The sequence below is a fragment of the Puma concolor genome, chromosome C2, assembly GCF_028749965.1.
Source record: "Puma concolor isolate L17-30 chromosome C2, mPumCon1.1.hap2, whole genome shotgun sequence".
Taxonomy (NCBI): domain Eukaryota; kingdom Metazoa; phylum Chordata; class Mammalia; order Carnivora; family Felidae; genus Puma; species Puma concolor.
Genome location: NC_141675.1, coordinates 51,436,831 through 51,458,358, shown reverse-complemented (window position 1 = coordinate 51,458,358; position 21,528 = coordinate 51,436,831). Strand labels below are relative to the sequence as shown.

Genomic DNA, 21,528 nt, shown 5'->3' with positions numbered 1-21,528 from the left:
GTGACAAAAAACTCAATCGTGTACCTTCCTAATGAAACTCTCTCACTTGCCTCAATGCACTTCTACTAATGCTTTCATACAATTAAAACATATGCTTTACTAGTCCCAGGTCTAGAACCTTTATAACTCTGAATAGGTCTTAGTCTTTCTACATTTTAATGTTTATGTTTTGGAAGTAGGTATATGGAAAAACAAACTTTCTTCAAAATAATTTAGAAATAACAATTTTCTAAACTATGATTTATCTAGAATTTGACCCTGAAAAGGATAATCATAATTTTTTTTAACCCCTATCCTTAGACAACCTTGTGGAGCAGAACCACTAGACCTATTGCTTTCCATCCTATGGATTAGTCATGGATTTAAAAAAAAATTAAAATTAAAAATAACATCAGTTTGATGAATTAATGCTAAGCAAATAAAATGTTGGCCCACCTCCTCTACCACCTTTTTTGATGCTAAAGGGATGAACAGTAAAAATACTCCTCTCTATTGGACATAATTTGGGGGTACAGTCTGAGGAAGTGGGAAATAGGCCCAAGTGTGGAATGATCTGGGTGTTTCTGCTCTTCTGGAAATGAATGTCAGACACAGGAAGGAGGTGGGGAGCAGAGAGGTCTACTGGGATAAGATATCAGGAATAGAAAAGGAACCCCATCTCCTCCCATAACTCCCTCCTATGTTTGTGAGTTTTTAAAAATCATGGATCTAGAGAGTAAAAACATATTATAAAATATATCAAGACATCAACAAGTCAGTTTATTGGCAGCATATTGAAGAGGTATGGTGGAAGACCCTCTAAAGAGGAATAAATTTCCATTAAGAAATATCTTAAAAATAAATTATATTACTCTCAAGTCATTATAAATACAGGTGGTGATTTCACTGAAACTTTATGTTTCAATGAATCATGTTACCAATTAGCCTTTTTTTTTTAGTTTGAAATAATTGAAAACTCAAAAAGTTGCAAAAATAGCAGAGTTCCATGTATCATTGATCCAAACTTCCAAAACACTATCTTACATAACCATAGTAGATTATCAGAACCAGAAAAACAGCGTACCATTAAATAGTTTTTAAAGATTTCAAAGTTTATTAATATTATTTTTAAATGACTTCTGAATATTGGGTAGGGAAGTTTCCCTGGAAGCAGACTAGTCAGAAAGGTCAAGGAGGGGTGCCTGGGTGGCTCCTCAGTTAAGCTTCTGACTTTGGCTCAAGTCACATGATTCGTGAGTTCAAGCCCCATATCAGGCTTGCTGCTATCAGCATGGAACCCACTCTGGATTGTCCCCTTTTTATCTGCTCCTCTCCAGCTATCTCTCTCTCAAAAATAAACAAACACTAAAAAAAAAAAAAAAAAAAAAGTTAAAATCAGAGAGTTTAAGTGCTTTAGCCAGAACCTGAATTACACTCCATTGGAGTAGTATTTCTTAGCCCTGGCTGAACATTGGAGGATAGGCAAAATCCACACACTGGCTGAGCCCACCCTAAATTAATTACATCAACCTCTATAAGGTTGGCAAGGCTGAAGGTAAGGCTCAAGCATCAATATGTTTTCAAAACTCAGAAGATTCTAATTCACAGCCAGGGTTCAGAACTATTCATATAAGGATTTACCAAAGAAAATCGATGTAATGCTTTTTTAAAGATGAGGTTTCTGAATATGTTTTGCTTTAATGACATCACTGACAAATACTGAAATGTATTCAAACTTCCTTTGTTCTAAAGATCCAAGTTTCAATGCACTTTTCACAATTTAACAGAGTAAGCCTTAAACCCGAGCTATGAATAGAAAGATAATGGGATTTCTCCTCTCTAGCCTAACGTATCATTGGTTCAAGTGTGGGATAAAAAGATAGTTGGAATAAACCAAGATCTACTCATTTACTCCCAACTCCAGACTCTACCTGTTCCTATCAGTATCACTGTTTTTACTTCAAACATGAGGAAATTTCAGGAATCGCTAGCTAAAATCCCAGAAGAAACACAAATGAGATTTATTTCTTCCATTCTGCCTAATTGTAGTAACCAACATGGATACATTGACCCCTGGACATAATCAAATTATCTCTGTAAAGTTCTCGCCCTATTTTTGGAAATTAGGGATTTTCCAGATTACGGGGGCCCTGTCACTGGCTCAGGCCAGAGTTTCAGAAGCTAACAGGCGAAAGCAGCCGCTCTCCTTGTCGTTACGAAGCCTTAGTCTTACTTGAATACCAGGGGGAATTACATGCTCATCGTAGAGCTTTTTCGGGGAACCAATGTAGTTCACATTAGTGTTTTCTAAAAATACTGTACGGCAGTCCTCTCCACATTCCTCGCGGATCACTTTAAATCACAAATTAGTCTGCACACATCACAGTAACCGCTCCTACCCGCCAATGAGGGCAAAGGTCGGCCCTAAACTCCTCTTGTACACGCTGACTCTGCGCCGCGCAAATGCTAAAAGTTAGAAGGGCGAGACAGAAGCAGAGAGACGCAGGTCCTTGACAAATTACCGAAATCGCGCAGAGATTATAGCAAAATTCTGCCAACTCTAACTTGGGGATAAAGCTCCCTTATTATTCTCGTGGCTAATAATATTAAAAACGCGGCGACTGAGACCTCCTGGACCACTCCGTGGCCCCAGCAGAGAGGTCATCAGGTGACAAAGGCGGCACTCCTCACTCCGGCCTCTGCTCGCGGGCGGCGCAGGCCTAGGCGAGGCCTGAAGGGACTAGTTGGCGCGCACCAGCCGGGCGTGGTGACGTCAGGGCGGAAGCGCACGCTGCGTGAAGCGGCCCAGAATCAGGCGGTCACGGGAATATCCGTCGCGCCGAGGACGCTGGTTAGTCTCGCTCTGGGTTCCGGCTGCGTTGGGCGTGCGTGCAGCTCGCTGAGACTATGGCGTCCGGGCCTCACCCGACCGCGACCGCTGCCGCCGCCGCCTCGTCGGCCGCCCCGAGTGCGGGCGGCTCTAGCTCCGGGACGACGACCACGACGACGACTACGACGGGAGGGATCCTGATCGGCGACCGCCTGTACTCGGAAGTTTCGCTCACCATCGACCACTCGCTGATTCCGGAGGAGCGGCTCTCCCCTACCCCGTCTATGCAGGACGGGCTCGACCTGCCCAGCGAGACCGACTTGCGCATCCTGGGCTGCGAGCTCATCCAAGCCGCCGGCATTCTCCTCCGGTTGCCGCAGGTCAGTGCTTCGGCCCCGGGCCGGCCCAGCGCGCTTCTCCCCGCTGTCCCTTCCGCTGCATCCCGGTACCAGTGTGTCTCGGCAGGGTGGGGATGCCTCCTCGGGCTCTCCAGCCACAGGTCCCAGCCGGATCCCGGGCGTGTCGAGGGTGGGAGGGCGCCAAGGCGAAAGGAGGACCCGGCAGCGAACAGTTCGCGGCGGGAGGGGGAGGGGGAGAGAGCGGCGGCACAAAATGGCGGCGGCGCCTGGTGCGGGCCCGCCTGACCCCTGCGCTTCCGTTCTTCTCTCTTGTCTGCAGGTGGCGATGGCAACGGGGCAGGTGTTGTTTCATCGTTTTTTCTACTCCAAGTCTTTCGTCAAACACAGTTTCGAGGTAAGCGCTGCGGGGGCGGGTGAAAAGGGATTTCTTCATCCGGAAACGAGGAGGAGGGGGTAGTGTCTCCACCCAGTTTTTCTAAAAAGGGAGTGGTTAGTTTAGGCCTTTGTACCTAGTTCTCACCCACGAGAAGTAGACTTTTGGAATGTGTTTTAAAACTATAAAGCTTCTCTTGAGCCCATGTGCTGTCATCAAAAACCACAATTTTCAATCAAATTCAATTAAGATTAGTTAAGCATTAAAAAAAAAAAGCATAGTAGCAGCGTATCTGGTATGCCTATGGGGAGTAGAAATGTGCGTCGTACTCTATTTCACCAAAAGTCCCAGTTGTGTCCTGAAATTCTCCCATCAGAATAAGTTGTTTAGACTTTGAAAGAGGCTTTCCTATTTGATAGTGTTGTAGTCTAACAATTTTTTTATTGGATTATGGGTTCTTTCAGATTGTTGCCATGGCTTGTATTAATCTTGCATCAAAAATTGAAGAAGCACCTAGAAGAATAAGAGATGTGATTAATGTATTTCACCACCTACGCCAGTTAAGAGGAAAAAGGTAAGATTGGCATTATTGAACACAGTGTTTCTTGCTGCTACTGCATTGTGCACCAATCATCAACTCAAAACATTCTTTCTTCTCAAAACTGATGCAAAGGAAAACCGGCTTTAATTTAGGTGTTAAAATTCACATAGGAGCTAACTAATACTTAAATTAATTTGAAAAAAAAACACAATTAACCAGCTATCTAAAGTTTGTAGAGGCAGTTGCATTTATGGACAATCCTAACAGTGCTGTGAAGCCAGTCCTGTGGTTTAAGATTAAACAAGAAAGGGAATACGTTTGGCTCAAGTGTGAGTGTATTCTGTAAGTTATTTTCCTCCCTCCCCTCTTGGAAGACTGAAGGTTGGAAGTGTAAACACTGCAGTTCAAGTTAATATTGTGGCAAAGTTTTGTGTAGATCATGTTTTTCTACGCGAAGTCCCAGTTAATTCTTTATCAATTGAGGTTGGCTTTTGTTAGAATACTTCTCAACATTGAACTACGATATATCGCATAATACCGGATCTGAAAGGACTGCAGGATAAAGGTTGAAGTTTGAAGTCAAAGGGATTACACAGGTATTTTGTTTTGGTCAGATACAGTATCAGTGAGTGGGGTAGAGAAATAACTATTGGGTTACATTTAGATAAGGACTGTTTTTATTTGATCTTGTAAGAAGAAAATAGAAACCAAATAGTGTCTTGGAGATTTTGTGGCTACGTGACAACACTTTGTGTGGACCTATGGGTTCATGAGAGGCAGTGCAAAAAGTTTTAGTTGCAGGCTTCCTGCATCTAGAGGTGACTTCTAGTACATCCTGCAGAAGGATACACTTGGCATAGATTAGTTCTGTGTTCACTTCTTAAGAAATTGTGGTGATGTTAGATAAACTTGTACTGAGTTTGAAAGGAAGTTAGTTTTAAAAGGATTTTAAGTTGTTGGGGTTGGGTGTCAGTGCCAAATTAGTATCCTACATGCGTGGGCTTTATTGGCTGAATCGATAAGTTGTCAGTAATGGAACTATCCAGAGACATAGTAAAGTAACCTTTAGTTAGAAAGTCTGAGCCATTGCTATCCAGATAGTTTCCACAGCATTTTTTCAGTTTTCTTACGTTCTTTTTTCCTCCATCTTTTCTCATTTACCCTAACCACGTCCAGGGACAGACTAATATTTTATTTTAAACTATCCTTTAGCTGGTGAGGAATCCCTGGAAATTGGGAAGATTTCAAATTGGTATTTAGTGTGGTCTGAGCTAAAATTTGTTTTTAGATATTTAGTGGACTCTCCAGGGTGTTTAAAACAAATTGACAGTAATTAAAAGGCTTTTAATCCGAGGATTCAGTGTTTGCCTAAAGGAGTTTTCGGTCGTATTTTTTGAACCATTGAGCCAACTGTTGTATTGTAACTTAACAATGATTATCTACTTTGAACTTTTTCTATGAGACTTAGAGTATTCTTCCTTGAGATCAGAGTAGGTCTTCTTAACTATACAAACTTTGGAATTTAAAACATCTCACCTGACTGTTGCGCCTGATGTAATAGTGTGTTTTTGGTCATTATTACAGAGAAATTGACTTTGTCTCAATCTTACAAGTCTGATTATAGCATGAAATTTAAAAGGAGTTGTTAATTGCATGGAAGCCTTTTTTTTAAAGCAGGATGTAAAAGTGTTTCTATGCATATTACAAGTTTACTCAGACACGTAACTTGTATATGTTATTAACTTCAACTCTTTTTTCCCTTGCAACCGACTATACAGCGACCAGCTACATTTACCAAAGCCTGGGTGATGTGGAGTGGTACATAGAGATGAAGCTGTCGTCATGGCAACAGTGAGTGAAGTATCGAAAATCCCCAAGGAGAAGCCAGTGCTCTGAGAATAGGTCACTGGAATCGGGGACTAACAGGTTGGCCACTGGTGAACCATTTAGAAAAACTCCTGTTTCTTGTTATAAGCTTTTGTCTTTGCTGTCCAAGTTATTAGAAACTACAGCTTGGTGTGTTTTTATCTAGAGTAGTGCCATTAGAAAGTATTGTTGGTATTCCATTTTAGTTAGATAAATAGTATATCAGTTTAATGATGCTGTTTTAATCTGGTTTATGCATAGCTTTAAGTTGTAGTCTGATCTTGGTAATGACAGAGGATGCATCATTTTTGTAGCCTTTAGGTCATTGTTTTTCAGTCCTGGTTACACATAAGAATCACCAGAGGAACTTTTAGAAAGTATCAATGCCCAAATCCTGTCCTGGATTATTTCTCCCTCCCCCCTTCAATTTTTCTGTAGTTTCATAATTGCCTTCTAAGGTCAGAATAAATGGCTGAATTGAAAGAGAAAATTGCTTTTTCATTTCATTAGTTTCCGATTTTAATTTGTTTTTGAGATGCAGCATATTTCCAGACAATTAAGCATTTTCTGTAATTTTAAGGAGCCCACATGTATACCTGAATGCTTGCCTAAAGACAAATATTCAGACTGATGCAACCATTCATTGGTGAATATGGTGTGGTATTTTCAGCAGGTATATAGATCATAGACAAGAACTGGAAGTCTTAAGTGGTCTTGTCATTTAGTCCAACCTCCCTCAGTTTATTTCGGTGGTTGTAAAGGTAGTGGCCTTCAATTGGCTTAAACACTGCTAGAGGAGGAATATTCCCTTGGAGTAGGCGTTACAACTTTCTGTATATTGAACAACAATCTGGCTCCTCATAAACGAAATCTCATTTTAGTGTAGTCTCTCGAAGAACTAAGTCCAAATTTTCTAGGTTCTTGTACCACACAAGTGAGACTAACCATGTTTGGATATCCTGTTTGAATTTTTTTCTTTTTTTTTGTTGTCGTATTTCAACTAAATCATGCTAAAGGAAAAATTGTTATTCTAAGAGACGAAATAAACTTCCAGTGACCAAAGCCCAAGATTTCCTATTAAGACTAAAATTTGAAAATTGTTCTTTTCATGTAAATTTAATATTAAAAATCTGATAAAAAAGCAGGGGAGGTAGAGTTTAGTTTGTTGATGATGAAAATTATTTTTTCTCTGAATAGGTAATTTTTTTTTTTTAAGAGATTTAGAATATCACCTCCTGAAACTTACTGGAAAGGAAAGTTTACTTAATTGAAGATGAAGAAATTCTAGCAAGCTTCAATTCAACTTTATGTGCTTGCTGCCATAGACAGTACTAATTGATAAATTGTTACTGTAAGTAAGGAAACCACCTGCTTAGACAGTTTCCTTTAATCTTTTCTTGCTGACTTATGGAAACATTTTTCTATTTCTGATACAAATTCTGATACAAAATAATCCTTTTATGGTAGTTGTAAATTACATGCTCATTGAGCCTTTCTTGATTTAAAACCAGTTTTTAACAAAACGAAAGTGTCAGATTATATATCTACAAAGTTACCTTCCAAAACCACTAGTAGAAGGCCTAAGCAAGAATTTGAGTATATAGTTGAATTACACTAAATAATGGGTTTGGTTTCCTTAATTGGTTTTGGTGTTGGGACTTTGACATACATAAAAAGGAAAGTAAAGATTGTGGCAGAATAGATGGAAAGTAACAATTCATTTAATTCAATTAATGAATAAGCCTGATTTGGGGATCAGATAATAGCCATTATTGAGACAAGTGTGTAGTTGGTTAATTGCAGGAAAAGTGAGTTTTAACACAATTTGAAGGCAGCTGTTAAAGCAAGCTTAGTAAGAGGTATAGATTAGTTTGATCAACAAAATGGGGGGAAATGAGACAAAACTACTTTTATAAATTTATTTTTAGGATTTTAATGGTGCAGTTTACAGTCTGAATTGCAGGGAGTAAAGAGTTAGTGGCAGGCCACTATAAAACTGGGGATATTCTACGTCCTGATACGTTGAAGGAGGGCCATCAGATAACTGGTTATGAGAGTCGGAGGTGTGGATTTGACTTTTTTCCAAACTTCTTGTAATAATGATAAAACCTGAAAAATTACAAACCTTAAGATTTTGGGGTTATATTTTCATGTGTACTTTGATTGCTCTGAAGTTAATTTTTTCCCCAAAGAGTATTTAACTTGTAGCCTATTGTCCTGATAAAGCAGATTCATTGTTATATTTTTATATTAGAAGTCTGTCCCCTGTCCAGTTGGTGGCCTCATTCCTCACACTTCTCATAACTATAATAGGAATCAAACGGAGTGAAGGCCATTTTCAGCATTGTTAATTTAAGTAAGCTAGTTTCCATCTTGTCAGATTTGCCAACTTTTTTGTTTAGTGTATTTTGATAAAAATCATACACTATCAAATAATTTGAAATAGTCTTTAATAAGCATTCTTGTTGCTGTAATTTTAGATGGGACGAAGGAAGGAAACTGAAAAGATGTTTAGATAATATGTCACTGCAGGGTAGTTAATGTAGCTCATTTCAGATTGTTTTCTAATATTCAAGTGGGTGTATTTAAAATACAATCTTACATATTTCTGGATTTGGCGTACATGATAAAATGAGTTGTGAGTGGTAATATTCAGAATGACCTTTTTTTAAAACCAGATGTGTTCTGCCAGAGCAAAAACTCTTGAATCTTTTAGCTGAAATGAATTCAATATGGGGAAACATTTTTTTTAAATGTTCTCTCCCTATATATACACCATATAATCACGTCTTAATGAAAATGTATTTCTTATTGGCTCTAAAAACGTCAAACGAAGGACAATGGGAAATGAAAGTCCACAAGTTCTCCATAAGAAACCAGTTTCGAATTTAAGACTTAAATCAGATAGTCTTTTAATTGAAAATGCTATTTCCTAAGCATTGAACCACTGAGACACAGCTTTCTGCATTATAACCTTTGAAGCTATCAAAATTTAGTCTGGCACAGAGACCTTGAGTGTTCTGATTCCCTCATCATGGTCTTCCCTTCTCTTTTAAATTGCATTCTAAAGAGTATTGCCTGGTAACTACAACTCAGACCAAATTTAAGCCTGTTTTTTATTGATCGCTTCTAGTTTTGAATCTTTTATTTATGTAATTGAGCTGAAATTTTAGTTTTCATATTTTCTTTAACAGAGATGGATTCTTAGAATAAATTTGTTTAGGCAAATTGTCCATTTAGGGGAATCTGAATTAGCTACCTACCATTTTTTTCCCCACTTTATACTTTGGCCATAAATTAGCCAAGAGTTGACAGTTTAGAAAATGAATTAAATCATTATAATCTTATGAAGTCTTTATAGTAAATATTTTCAATAACACATTAGTTTTGTCACTGGAAAAAATCTGTGGAGACTAATGAGGTTTGTGATGATAAATCAACCATTTAACTCTATTATACATATACACCTAAAAGATAATCGTGAAAAAAACAACAAAGGGATACATGTAAGTATTAGAATGAATTTTTCACTACAGGGTTGAGTTAGTTCCTATAGAAACCTAGTTTAGAAAGTGTATGTTTAATTAGCATAACTTGGACAGCACAAGATTAATGCTTTAACTTGTTTGCAGGAGTTTAAAAAGCTGGTTTCTGTTGCCAATAGTTGGTTGGAAGGGAAAATGGAGATGCCACAAATACAATTTTTTGGATGTGCAAAACAGTTTTGATTTTATTTCTTACAAACTATAGGACTCCAAGCCCCCTGATCCTTGATCAGAACTACATTAACACCAAAAATCAAGTTATCAAGGCAGAGAGAAGGGTGCTAAAGGAGTTGGGATTTTGTGTTCATGTCAAGCATCCCCATAAGGTGAGTTGTAGAGTGCAGAGATTACACTCGTAAGTATTAGGGTCTTTCTAAAACTGCATCTTACATGAATTTATATTATGGTTATTTTTGAGAGTTAACCTTGGTTTTTAAAAAGCATCCTTCAGGTTATTGAAATTTATCAGAAAGTAGGAGTCAAAAAGACTTGGGTTCAGATCTCCACCCTTCATCGTGTGGGCATAGATAAGTTGTTTTTGCCTCTGTGGTTAACCCAGTTTCCCTAGCCAGAAAACAGATTGTGAAATAACCTTATTCCAAAGAGGAAATAATATACATGTGCAAAAGTACCTGGAATGCTGTCACACAGTAAAATGTTCAAAGCATAGTGGCTGCTCGCTGTCTGAATATTTATTTCTTCAGTATCTCTTAGCTTACATATGATCATCATAATAGCCCATTGGTTACCATATGGGTGCTCTGGGGATAGGACTTTCTGTGAGAGAAGTTTGTCTTTGCCATTAGCTCTTGGACTTTGGCAAATATCCCTGTTCCTCGGATGCTACATCTTCAAGATTGTAAAATTAGAATGATTGATAATAAAGGTCCAGGAAGATTTGACCTGAACTGTAGTGAAACTGTTGATAATGTAGTTTTTATTTATCACACTTTAGTGTAATAAGCTTCACTGTAGAAATACTGTTTGATTACTTAATTGTAATATCCACTGTATTACATAATATGATCATATGCATTGTGTAGCATTAAAAACATACAGTCTGTAGGATTTTTGGACATGTAGAATTGTACCCTGGGAAATTAAGTGAAATAACCTCATACCATAGTGCCTGTCACATAGTAAGGTGTTCATGGAGAAATTAGGTATTTTTTTTTTTAATTGATTTCGCTCATTTTTCCTGTGCAATTTTGGATCATACTTCTAATTTTTATGGAATCTAGTGGCATAAATAACCCACACCGACTGCCTATGTGTTATAGGTTGGTCTGTATTATCTATGCAGTTGTAGAAGAGATAAAACTTGCACCTAACATTTCAATTACTTATATTCATTGAACTCTGTATTCTGAAAGAACCACTGATTTGCTAAATTCAGTTTTTTTCCCTTGTCCTTCAGATCATTGTTATGTATTTACAAGTCTTAGAATGTGAACGTAATCAAACCCTGGTTCAAACTGCCTGGTAAGTTGCTTTTTTACATTTCTTTCCTAGCCAGGAAAACAGAAGCAGAAATAAAGTAAGTTTCATTTTCCCTTTCCAAAATAATGAGAGGAGTTTGTTTTGGTGCTTTTTGTTTTTTTTGTTTTTTAACCAAAAGGTAAATAATGCTTATTTCTGCTTCCTGTTTTCTTGGCTTGACTAATTGCTTTCAATGGAGAACTCAATTTAACTTTGTTCTTTTTTCTACTCTTTAATTAAAGGGTAGTCCATGATGGTAAGTCATAGAACTCTGCCCTCTGCACTTCAGCCCATGACCTCAGGATGGCCTGATTGGCTGCCCTGCTCTCCAGCCAATCCAGTGCAAGCTCTCATCCGAGATTCACTGAAGTGGTCCATATCCATCTGGCAGCATCTTCTAGTTCTGTCGGGGTGTCAAAAGGATTTGTATATTTGCTTCTAGAAGTAACTATTCAACATGCCTGTGTATATAATGTATACCTGTAACTATCAAAATGAATAGTTCATTTTTGATAGATTTGTTGTCCAGCCATTATGAATTAAATGATTTTTTTTTGTTAGGTGTTTGACGTAGATTTCTGTTTTTAGTATGTATAGCATGGTGTCTACCAAAGGGGAAAGTACAACTTGCAGCTTAAAATGGGCACCATTCCCATTCTGGATGAATTATAGCTGCTGGACTGTTGAGGCAATACTAAAAGAATTACATTTTTAAAAGAGATGTTAATATTGCCATAAGTACTGTAGAACTTGGACTTTTGACATGAAGATGTTTGACTTGGAGGGCTAGTTTATTTTAAGGTGAAACAAGGAATTTGGTCCAGCTACAGCTACTTTCTCAAGACTGTTGATGATGTGCAGGACTTAAGTAATTTTCATGTTTTGGACTTAATGACTGCCATGCTTCTTTAGGACTCAGTAAATATCAGTAATATTAGATAAGTCTAATTGCTTTTATAAAATGCATGACATTTTTAATATATGCTCTATAGAACATTTAAGCAGTTTTCATGGATAAGGATTTTTAAGAAGTAGTCTAACCTTTTAAAATAGTTTAACCTTTTAAACAATTTGTGAAATTTCTTTAATACTTTAGGGATATTGTGGGGAGGGTTCACTAATAAAAAAGTCCAGCACTTTATTAACTGAAGTAGTTTATTGCTTTTGTTTGTACTTAAGTCACAAAAAAGGTATGTAAACAAGGCTATTCTGTATATTTACTGCTCTTCACTTCCCTACCTAGATTTTCTGAAGTAGCTTAGTTTTCTTAATACAATTTGGTGAGTGCTTACTGAAAATGCCTTTTTACCCCTGTTACAGTATTTTGAGTTTTTGAAAGAACTTGGTTGACACTGCTTTTCATTGTGGATAAAGGAGAGATGGTCAATAATTAATGGCTTGAAGTACTGTTGGAGTGGTTTATCATTTCTGAAATTAGATATGTGAAAATTGACTTTCAAAGCATTGCTTTTCATAGAAATACAAACTACAGAAGTACTATTTGGGATGATATGGAATTATTTTAAAGGACTTTAGTCACATCTAGGAAAGCTGAAGAATGGTTCCAGTGTTAAATTCTTATCTCTTACTGATTTTTGAGTTGAGTTGTTGTATGCTAGAATATGAGGATATGAATATAAATAAGAGAAGAAAAAAGAATAAAGTAGATTGAGTCTCCAATTTTATGTAAGCCTTGGAAGGACTGGTTTGTTTATGTACAAAGCTTATGGTTGAAATATTTTTCAGGAATTATATGAATGACAGTCTTCGAACCAATGTATTTGTTCGGTTCCAACCAGAGACTATAGCATGTGCTTGCATCTACCTTGCAGCTAGAGCTCTTCAGGTAGGTATATATAGCCTGTAGTCTGCTATAGGATACATCACAAGAGTTAGCAGTTCTAATAAAACCTGAAATTTGTCCTAAACCATCCTGTTTTTATGGTTTAGATTCCATTACCAACTCGTCCCCATTGGTTTCTTCTTTTTGGTACTACAGAAGAGGAAATCCAGGAAATTTGCATAGAAACGCTTAGGCTTTATACCAGAAAAAAGGTAGCTATTTACTTGTGTTTGTGTTAATACTTTTAAGTGTTAAGAGTCTAAACTAGTATAAGGGAGAACTACTAACTTCATTTTCTTCCACCAGCCAAACTATGAATTGTTGGAAAAAGAAGTAGAGAAAAGAAAAGTAGCCTTACAAGAAGCCAAATTAAAAGCAAAGGGATTAAATCCCGATGGAACTCCAGCCCTTTCAACCCTTGGTGGATTTTCCCCAGCCTCCAAACCATGTAAGATATATTCAGAATTGAAATGATTTGGGCACTGAAGATGTGCAGTTATTAGAAAGCTTTAGCGTATAACAGTGGCATAGAAACAATGATGTTAGCAAGCAAGAAGCTGTTACCGTTTTCTCTTATGATAGACAAATACTTGAAAGCATGGTGCTCTTGAGTTTCATTTAGAAACAACTTTTTGGCCCTCTATTAAATCCAATAGATAACATGTCTTTGTGTTGTTTTTAAGCATCACCAAGAGAAGTGAAAGCTGAAGAGAAGTCACCAATCTCTGTTAATGTGAAGACAGTCAAGAAAGAACCTGAGGACAGACAACAGGCTTCCAAAAGCCCTTATAATGGGTGAGAGTATATTTGACTTAGAAAACTAGTCTAAGGACTCTTTTATGTGTTTAATTTCTAACACACTGAACATGTATCTGAAATAATGGTGTGGGGTTTTTTTTTTGTTTGTTTTTTAAGTGTAAGAAAAGACAGCAAGAGAAGTAGAAACAGCAGGAGTGCAAGTCGATCAAGGTCAAGAACACGATCACGTTCTAGATCACATACTCCAAGAAGACAGTAAGTAAATATTCTCATAGAGAAAGCAGTCTTATTTGGAGTAATGTTGCTGAGTTTTAAGAAAATTGAACATAGTTGGATGTTTTCACAGTTAGGCTAGATTTAGTCTTTTTAACATGAGCTAAATTATGAGAAGTGAGTTTGGAAATTTGCCCTGCCTATACGTGGCTTTTTCGTTTTGTGGTAGTGTAACTTAAGAACATTCTGTTCTGGTTTTGCCCATTTTTTGAAGAAGTGTAGGGGCTGGCCACAAAGTGCTATGGAAGGCTATAATATCCTGTCTATAATGTGAAAACAGTCTTTTTGTTTAATTCGAGAATATTAATATTTTATTAATTGTTAATTAACCAGGAATCAAATTGACCAGAGTCAAAGAATCTTCCCTGGCTTTGTAATTAAAATGCTAGCTGCTTGTGTCTGTTCAATGGCTCTTTTGAACATGTGTGAGATACTCAATAAAAAGCATAGCTATCTAGGACACTTTGTAAAAATTACTAATTTTCTCTTTGGAATGTAGACATGTGGTACATTTAAGATTTGTGTAATACAGGCTAGCGGGAGCTGGTGAGAGGTGGGTAAATTTAGTGAAAGTTTTCTGTCTGGCCTGTACTGCTACAGGTCAATATTGTTTTTTGAACCTGTTAAAAGCACCACCAAAATAATCTGTTCCCAGCAGAAACTGAATCTAAACCTCAAATTTTTATTGTCTAAGTTATAATAATAGGCGGAGCCGATCTGGAACATACAGCTCAAGATCAAGAAGCAGGTCCCGCAGCCACAGTGAAAGTCCAAGACGACATCATAATCATGGTTCTCCTCACCTTAAGGCCAAGCATACAAGAGAGGATTTAAAAAGTTCAAATAGACATGGTCATAAAAGGAAAAAGTCTCGTTCTCGATCTCAGAGCAAGTCTCGGGATCACTCAGATGCTGCCAAGAAACACAGGCATGAAAGGGGACATCATAGGGACAGGCGTGAAAGATCTCGCTCCTTTGAGAGGTCCCATAAAGGCAAGCACCATGGTGGCAGTCGCTCAGGACATGGCAGGCACAGGCGCTGACTTTCTTCCTTTGAGCCTGCATCAGTTCCTGGTTTTGCCTATTTACAGTGTGATGTATGGACTCATAAAACATTAAAAGGAAATTGATTAGGATTTGATTTCTTAAAGCCCTCTAGGTCTCTAGAAACACTGAGGACATTTTCTTTTGGAAAGAAACTATGTTTTTTTTTTTTTGTTTTGGGGTTTTTTGTTTTTAAGTTTTTGTGGGTGTCTTTTTTGTTTGGGGTTTTTTTTTTTTGGTTGTTTTTAGGGTTTTTGTTTTGTTTTTTTGTTTTGTGTTTTGTTTTGTTTTTTTTTTTTTTGCACATTAAAATGCCCTAGCAGTATCTAATTGAAAACCATGGTCAGGTTCAATTGTACTTATAGTTGTGTATTGTTTATTGCTATAAGAACTGGAGGTGAGTTCTGTAAAAATGTATCTTATTTTTATACAGATAAAAATTGCAGACACTGTTCTATTTAAGTGGTTATTTGTTTAAATGATGGTGAATACTTTCTTAACACTGGTTTGTCTGCATGTGTAAAGATTTTTACAAGGAAATAAAATACAAATCTTGTTTTTCTAAACTGCTTCAAATATCTTATTTAAATAAATTATTAAACAGAGAAAAATTTTAATAGGAAACTGCCTGTACTGATTTTCTGACAAAACCTTTTCTCCATCAGCTATATATATAGTTCAAGATTCTTAAATGCAGTTCTTACCTGCATTGAGAGCTATTCTAAAAGTCTTTGCCTTTATATTTGGAAAAAAACCAATGGGAGTTGTGCAACAATGTAATATTAAATGTTATATTGTAGCATTAAACCAGTCTTCAAGTTGAAACCTATTTGCACATATATAGTACTTAAAATTTGCTTTAAGCTTCTGGTACCATTTAAGTGAGCTGTCCTCTAGAACAAAGTCAAAACTTTTAACATAATGGTATATCAGACCCAACTGTTAAACATTAAAGGTTTTCTTTAATTTAGACAGTGAAGATTTTATCTAGGCTAGGAGGATTGAATAATAAAATGAGGCCCCCCGGACTTGGCTAGCTGAAAGAAGTAAAATCTGACCATAAAGTAAATCAAGTTTTGTTGAAAAAGTCAGAAGTCCTATATCCAAATGAATACATTTTTAATATGCATATTGACAGTTATTTTACCAATAATTTGGAAGTGAATTTAGAAGGCCATATAGGATTTCATTATTTTATAGTTATATTAAGTTTTCCATTAATTTTTTTAACACTTGATTACGTGGCCACTAGACCTGGGTCTAAATAATTTTTTTTGTTTCAAAAAATCAAATATACCCACAAAGATATGAAGATTTACTGCCACTAAGGATGTTTTAAAAAAAAAAAAAACAGCTTCTCAAGATGATTCCAAAGACAAACATTCACCACTGGTGAGCAACAGGGCTGAAAAAAGTAGAAAGCCAAACAAGGCAACTACACTGCAAAAGAGAAGACTCATTTGGATTTTAAAATGTTGGGTGTGCTACTTAAATCAGATATATTTGTAAGAACTAATGAGCGTTCTTTCTATATTTGATTTTGTAATACATACTGCTGAGCTAAACAACTTACAAGCCTAAACTACATCCAAACAGGAAACCCATTTATTTTCTTTACAAGACATGCACTGAAGAAAGGCAGAGACAAAAGTCCGTAAAGGCCCTGTTTAAAAAATTAATCTTGAATTTTTACAAGTTTTTAAATTTTTACCTACCTTACCCTTGTTTGGAAAGACCACCACGGGTGAGGTTTGTGAAGATGGAAGATGCAGAGAACACCTGCATGTGGGCTGAGGGCTGTATGTTAGAGGTGGCTTTGTGAGGGTGTCTGTTTCCATGCATCCTAATTTTTGCTTTGTGCTACTACTAAGACAGTTTTCTGGGTTTCTGTCAAGAAGTTGACCACTTTATGCTGCTCTGCCTGAATTTAAAAACTTTTTTTTTTAATGTACCAATTTTTGAACTTTTATTAAGGGAAAATTCAAATAGATGTAGTAAAATACCTATCTCTCAGCTCCAGAAATAATGATCAATTCATGGCCAGCCTATCTTGTTCATACCTACCAATTCACCATTCTATTTCCCACCCTTATTATTTGTAAGAAAATACCAGACAACTGATTTCATCCTCAACCATTTCAGACTAAAAAAGGTAAGGACTTGAACACCACCAAAATACTTTTTATATACTTAAAAAATTAACAATGCCTTTGTTTACCCAGTCAGTATCCAGATTTTCCTTACTATCTCTAAGGATTTGTTTTTATAACTGGGATATTCATGCAAGGTTCATCTATTTTATGTTTTAATCACAGACTCCCATCCTTTTCCCCTTGCAATTTAAAAAAATTGGGTCATTTGTCTTAAGGAAATTTTCATATTCTGGGTTTGCTCATTGTAACCCTCTGAAATCACTGGATGTATTTTTCTGTCTCCTGTACTGTAAACCTTGTAGATTTCAACACTTGGCCAGATTCAGATTTGATAACTTTTTTTTTTTTTTTTTACATAGTGTGAAATTTGGAAGTCTGGGGACCCAGATTATGTGCTATTCTAAACCGTTACTAGACTGCTGCCTCATCCACTAGGTATTTCTTTCAGTTGCCAATTCTTAATCCATTAGTGCTTGTACCTTTGACAGCTTTTTGTATTTCCTGTGTATACGTTCTCTCATTATCTTGTTTTTCCCACTACAGCCCTAAGTCTTAATGCAGACAAGTTGTTAACTTTTTCCTAATGATGCTGATTCTTAATACAAGTCCTTTCATGTTATGGAATGTTAATGTTTGTCCTTTATGACTGTATCTTAATCCTAAAGGAAGACCAGTGAAATTCTTCATCACCTTTCCATTCTGAAATAGTGATCATCAAAAAGATTACCTTTTAACTGCCGTTCTAACTTTGCTTTATAGTTTTAAATATTGTCAGTGTTACCATCAGTTATTAACGGCATTATTAATGCCCATAACCTGCATCCAAAGCCATATTTAAAAACTTAAAGGTAGCTCATGAAAGTTTCCAAAAACAAGATAATTTCATAATATTCAACGGTACTAAGAGCCATTTCTTAACATGGGCTGTAACAGATAACTGTGAAGTTCTTTTTTCTTAAAGACCAGAGTTTTCCAAGATTCATGTTAAAATCACAGGCATACTGGGAGCCTAGTTTAACTAGAGAGTGTTCATGGGGTTTGATAAGGAAAACTCCCTTCCCCCACGGGGAAAACTGGAAGGGGAGCAGTATTCATTGTATGGGCCCTGATCCCCTCATGTTCCCTAGAGTAGCTCTGTGTGGCTGACTTTGTAGCCATTGTCCGTTTCTCGAATGAAAGAAACATGGACTTGTAGGTCATGTCTGAATTCAAGATATTCCTCTACCAAGGGGATTTGGCAAGTTATTTGGCCCTTGCCCTTACCTCACAGCATTTTGTTAACGTGTGTTAAGCGAGTTCTATTTTTAGCTCTGCAATTCAAAATTAGTATTAGCATCCAAATATTTAGAAGAGTTTGAATTCTACATTTCCTATGAACACGGTTCAAAATACAGTTGTTTCAGAATACTTCATGAAATGAGATCTGATTCTGAACAAGATTTTCATGAAAACACTGGGCCCTTTGATTCCAAGTGTTCTCTGGTTTTGCTGCCTCTGCTTAGTTTAATTCTAACCCAAGTTCAGGAACAGCAAATTGCTATCCTGTCTGCTTTTATATGCCATCCAATTCCTTTCCCCTACATCAGCCATCACCTCAACCACATGTGGTTGTAGTGTTTCTATGTATGCCTTTGCTACAATCTCTCAAACAGTAGCTAATGATCTATTTCAAACGTTAATCACATGTTCTTCTAATACATAAAGCTTCCAATGGTTTCACATTTCACTCTGAATAAAATACAAACCCCTGACTCTGGCTGTATGTAATCCAGTCCTTGCCAGCCTCTTCCCTCAACCAACCTTTCTCTTCCTCAAATGTGCACATATCTATTCCTGAGTCTTTTGCCCTTGCTGTCCTTTCTTGCTTCGGAGGCTCTCCCAAATCTTATTTGATAGGCTTCATCATTCAGGTGCCATTCTCTCCACAGGGGGTGCATTCACACCCTAAAATAAGCTCCCCGGACATGTTCTATTCATCATGTTCTATTCCTTAGCACTATTTTTTTTCATAATAACCACTATCTGAAATTACCTGATTTTATCACTTTTACTCATAAGAATATAAGCTTCAAGAAAGCAGAAGAGTGTGGTTTATTCATTATTGTATATTCCTCATCTAATCCTACAACAGTGCCTGACCCATAACAGGGCATGCAACAAATACTGAGAAATGAATGAATTTCAATTGATGCTAATTCTCTGACATTTTAAGCTTTCATCTTTCAAGCATGAGCATGTGTTCTTTATCCAGTTGCCCCTCTGTGAATGTATGTATTCTTTTCACAAGGTTCTAGGTTCCTGGAGCTCACAGTTGAAAGGGGACAGAGACCTATAAACAATGGCCTGGGGTAGCAAACTGGTAGGTCATGGCCAAATCCTAGCTTGCACATGTATCTGGTTTGTGCAATGTTAGTTTTAAATGAACTAACTGGTACAGTTTTTATTGGAAATATTCACATAAAATCCTAAACTTCCAGCTTCTTTTAAAAAAGTTAAAATACATGAGATCTACAATCCCTGGCAGCAACTGACTGGCACCAAGTAGCCCTCTGGTTGGGGTGTGCACATTCTAGTGCATTCCAGTTCCTTCCATTCCCTATGCACAACAATGAAGGCAGGTCTTGTTTTGCATTTATCAGTGTGCTGACCATGGTATTTTTCTTGAATCCTGCTCTTTTTGCTCCCTGATATACCTGCCTGGTCTTTGCAGTAGACCCCTAACATCTCAGAGAATAATCCAAGACCTATATAAATCCCACATCTGTGAATGTGGCATAGTATGTATAGGATACTATGTCAATTGAAAATCAGATTATTTACCGTGCCCGGCATCTCTTTACTGGTCAACCAATGATAACCATGGTTAACCTTTCCAAACTGGAATTCCTCATTTGAGGAGCATAGCTGAAGCACTTGTGAAAAAAATTCACACATGGACTCTTCCTGTTTTTACACAGAGTATATAACACATCAGATATTCATACAGAGTATGAGGTACAGCATAAGTCTAAGCCACCATGAGGTTAAATATTCCACCCTAAATTACAAAACTAATTTTCTGCTCAAAATGTATTATTTTCTTGGCCCTTTTCAAACCAAGTTTTATTAATTTAACTATTACTGCAACATTGACTAACAATGTACAATGATGTCACATTGAAACTGGTTAGTCCTAGCAGACTATATTTTACACATGAGGGAAGTTAAGAGTCAGCAAATGAACTTTTAATAGTGAAAATAGTGAAATTGCAAATGTTAAGTGTCTGCTGTAATTACATTTAACCTGATGAGGGCTACCATGATAGGTTTCTACTTAGAGAAATAAAGGTAGAGAAAGTCTTGATGGCTACATATGTAGCCAATATCTTCACAGAATAGCTGCTTGCAGGGTGCTTGCTTTCCAGTTGGGAGGCAATGTTTTTAAAAGCCAAATCACTTCCAAAGTAATCTCCAGTACAGTTTAGGGCCAAGCCTGCAGTACAGTAAGTGCTGAGTTTAAAAAAGGAAAAGGGACCACTGTGGCCCAGAGGGCCTTGGAAAGTTTTCATCGAGAATAGGGAACGTGGGCTGGCCTAGAACAGGAAGGGCCTGAAGGGCCAAGACGGAAAGGCAATGTAACATGGAGGCAGTGTGTGAGGTGTTCGCTGGAGCGTGTCCTGGGGCGACACCAGGCTTGCTGCTCCAGCCAGAGAAGCTTGCACGGGGAGCAGCATACTTACGGAGTCACACTGCTGGGGGTCAGTGTTTAGCTCCTCCACTTTTTATCTATCTAATTTTGCACACACTACTCAACATCTCCAAACTTCCATTTCCCATTTGAAGAGTTAGTTATTGAGTCTGCTGTATTCAGATGTTATGAGGATTAAAATAAATAATGTGTGTGTGTATATATATATGTGTGTGTGTGTGTATATATATATATATAATGCATTTAGCACAGAAGGCTTGTAGTGAATGTTCAACAGATGCTACTCTCATTATATCAGTATCATCAGAGGCTTGTGGATGCCACCAGAGAGCCACTGTGTTAAGCAGGTGACTATTAATTTCCTAGGATCGCTATAACCAATATTACCACATACTTGCTGACTTAAATTTATTCTCACAATTCTGGAGGCTAGATATCAAGGTGTTGGCAGGGCTGTGCTCCCTTTGAAGGTTCTAGGGAAGAATCCTTGGATTCTCCCTAGCTTCTTGTGGCTCCCAGCCATTCGTGGCATTCGTTGGCTTGTAGCTGTGTCACTGCATTCTCTGCCTCCATCTTCACGTGGACTTTTTCTCTCTGTGTATGTCCGCCTTATAAAGACACCGGTCACTGGATTTAGGTGTGACCACATCTAAACTAATTACATCTGCAAAGACACTATTCACAAATAAAGTCACACTGTAAGGTTCTAGATGGACATGAATTTGAGGGAGGGTGGGGAGGACTATTAAACCCACTACAATGACATAAGAAAAACAAGTTGAAAGACACTGAAGTG

General features: G+C 37.3%; 1 protein-coding gene across 1 annotated transcript; it reads left to right on the top strand.

Annotated features, from left to right (window-relative positions):
- Positions 1-2,775: 2,775 nt before the first annotated feature.
- Positions 2,776-15,457, top strand: CCNL1 (cyclin L1). Its single transcript, XM_025913135.2, has 11 exons — positions 2,776-3,189; positions 3,488-3,562; positions 4,006-4,115; positions 9,699-9,819; positions 10,911-10,975; positions 12,719-12,818; positions 12,923-13,027; positions 13,122-13,263; positions 13,499-13,610; positions 13,731-13,829; positions 14,542-15,457. Exons 1-11 carry the CDS (start codon positions 2,887-2,889, stop codon positions 14,888-14,890), a joined length of 1,581 nt encoding a protein of 526 aa, XP_025768920.1. The 5' UTR covers positions 2,776-2,886; the 3' UTR covers positions 14,891-15,457.
- Positions 15,458-21,528: the final 6,071 nt, after the last annotated feature.

Coding starts and splice junctions, on each gene's coding strand:
- CCNL1 (XM_025913135.2), top strand. CDS start 2,887: ATGGCGTCCGGGCCTCACCCGACCGCGACCGCTGCCGCCGCCGCCTCG. Junction 12,819..12,922: donor TTGCAGCTAGAGCTCTTCAG/GTAGGTATATAT, acceptor TTTATGGTTTAG/ATTCCATTACCAACTCGTCC. Junction 13,611..13,730: donor TCCAAAAGCCCTTATAATGG/GTGAGAGTATAT, acceptor TTGTTTTTTAAG/TGTAAGAAAAGACAGCAAGA.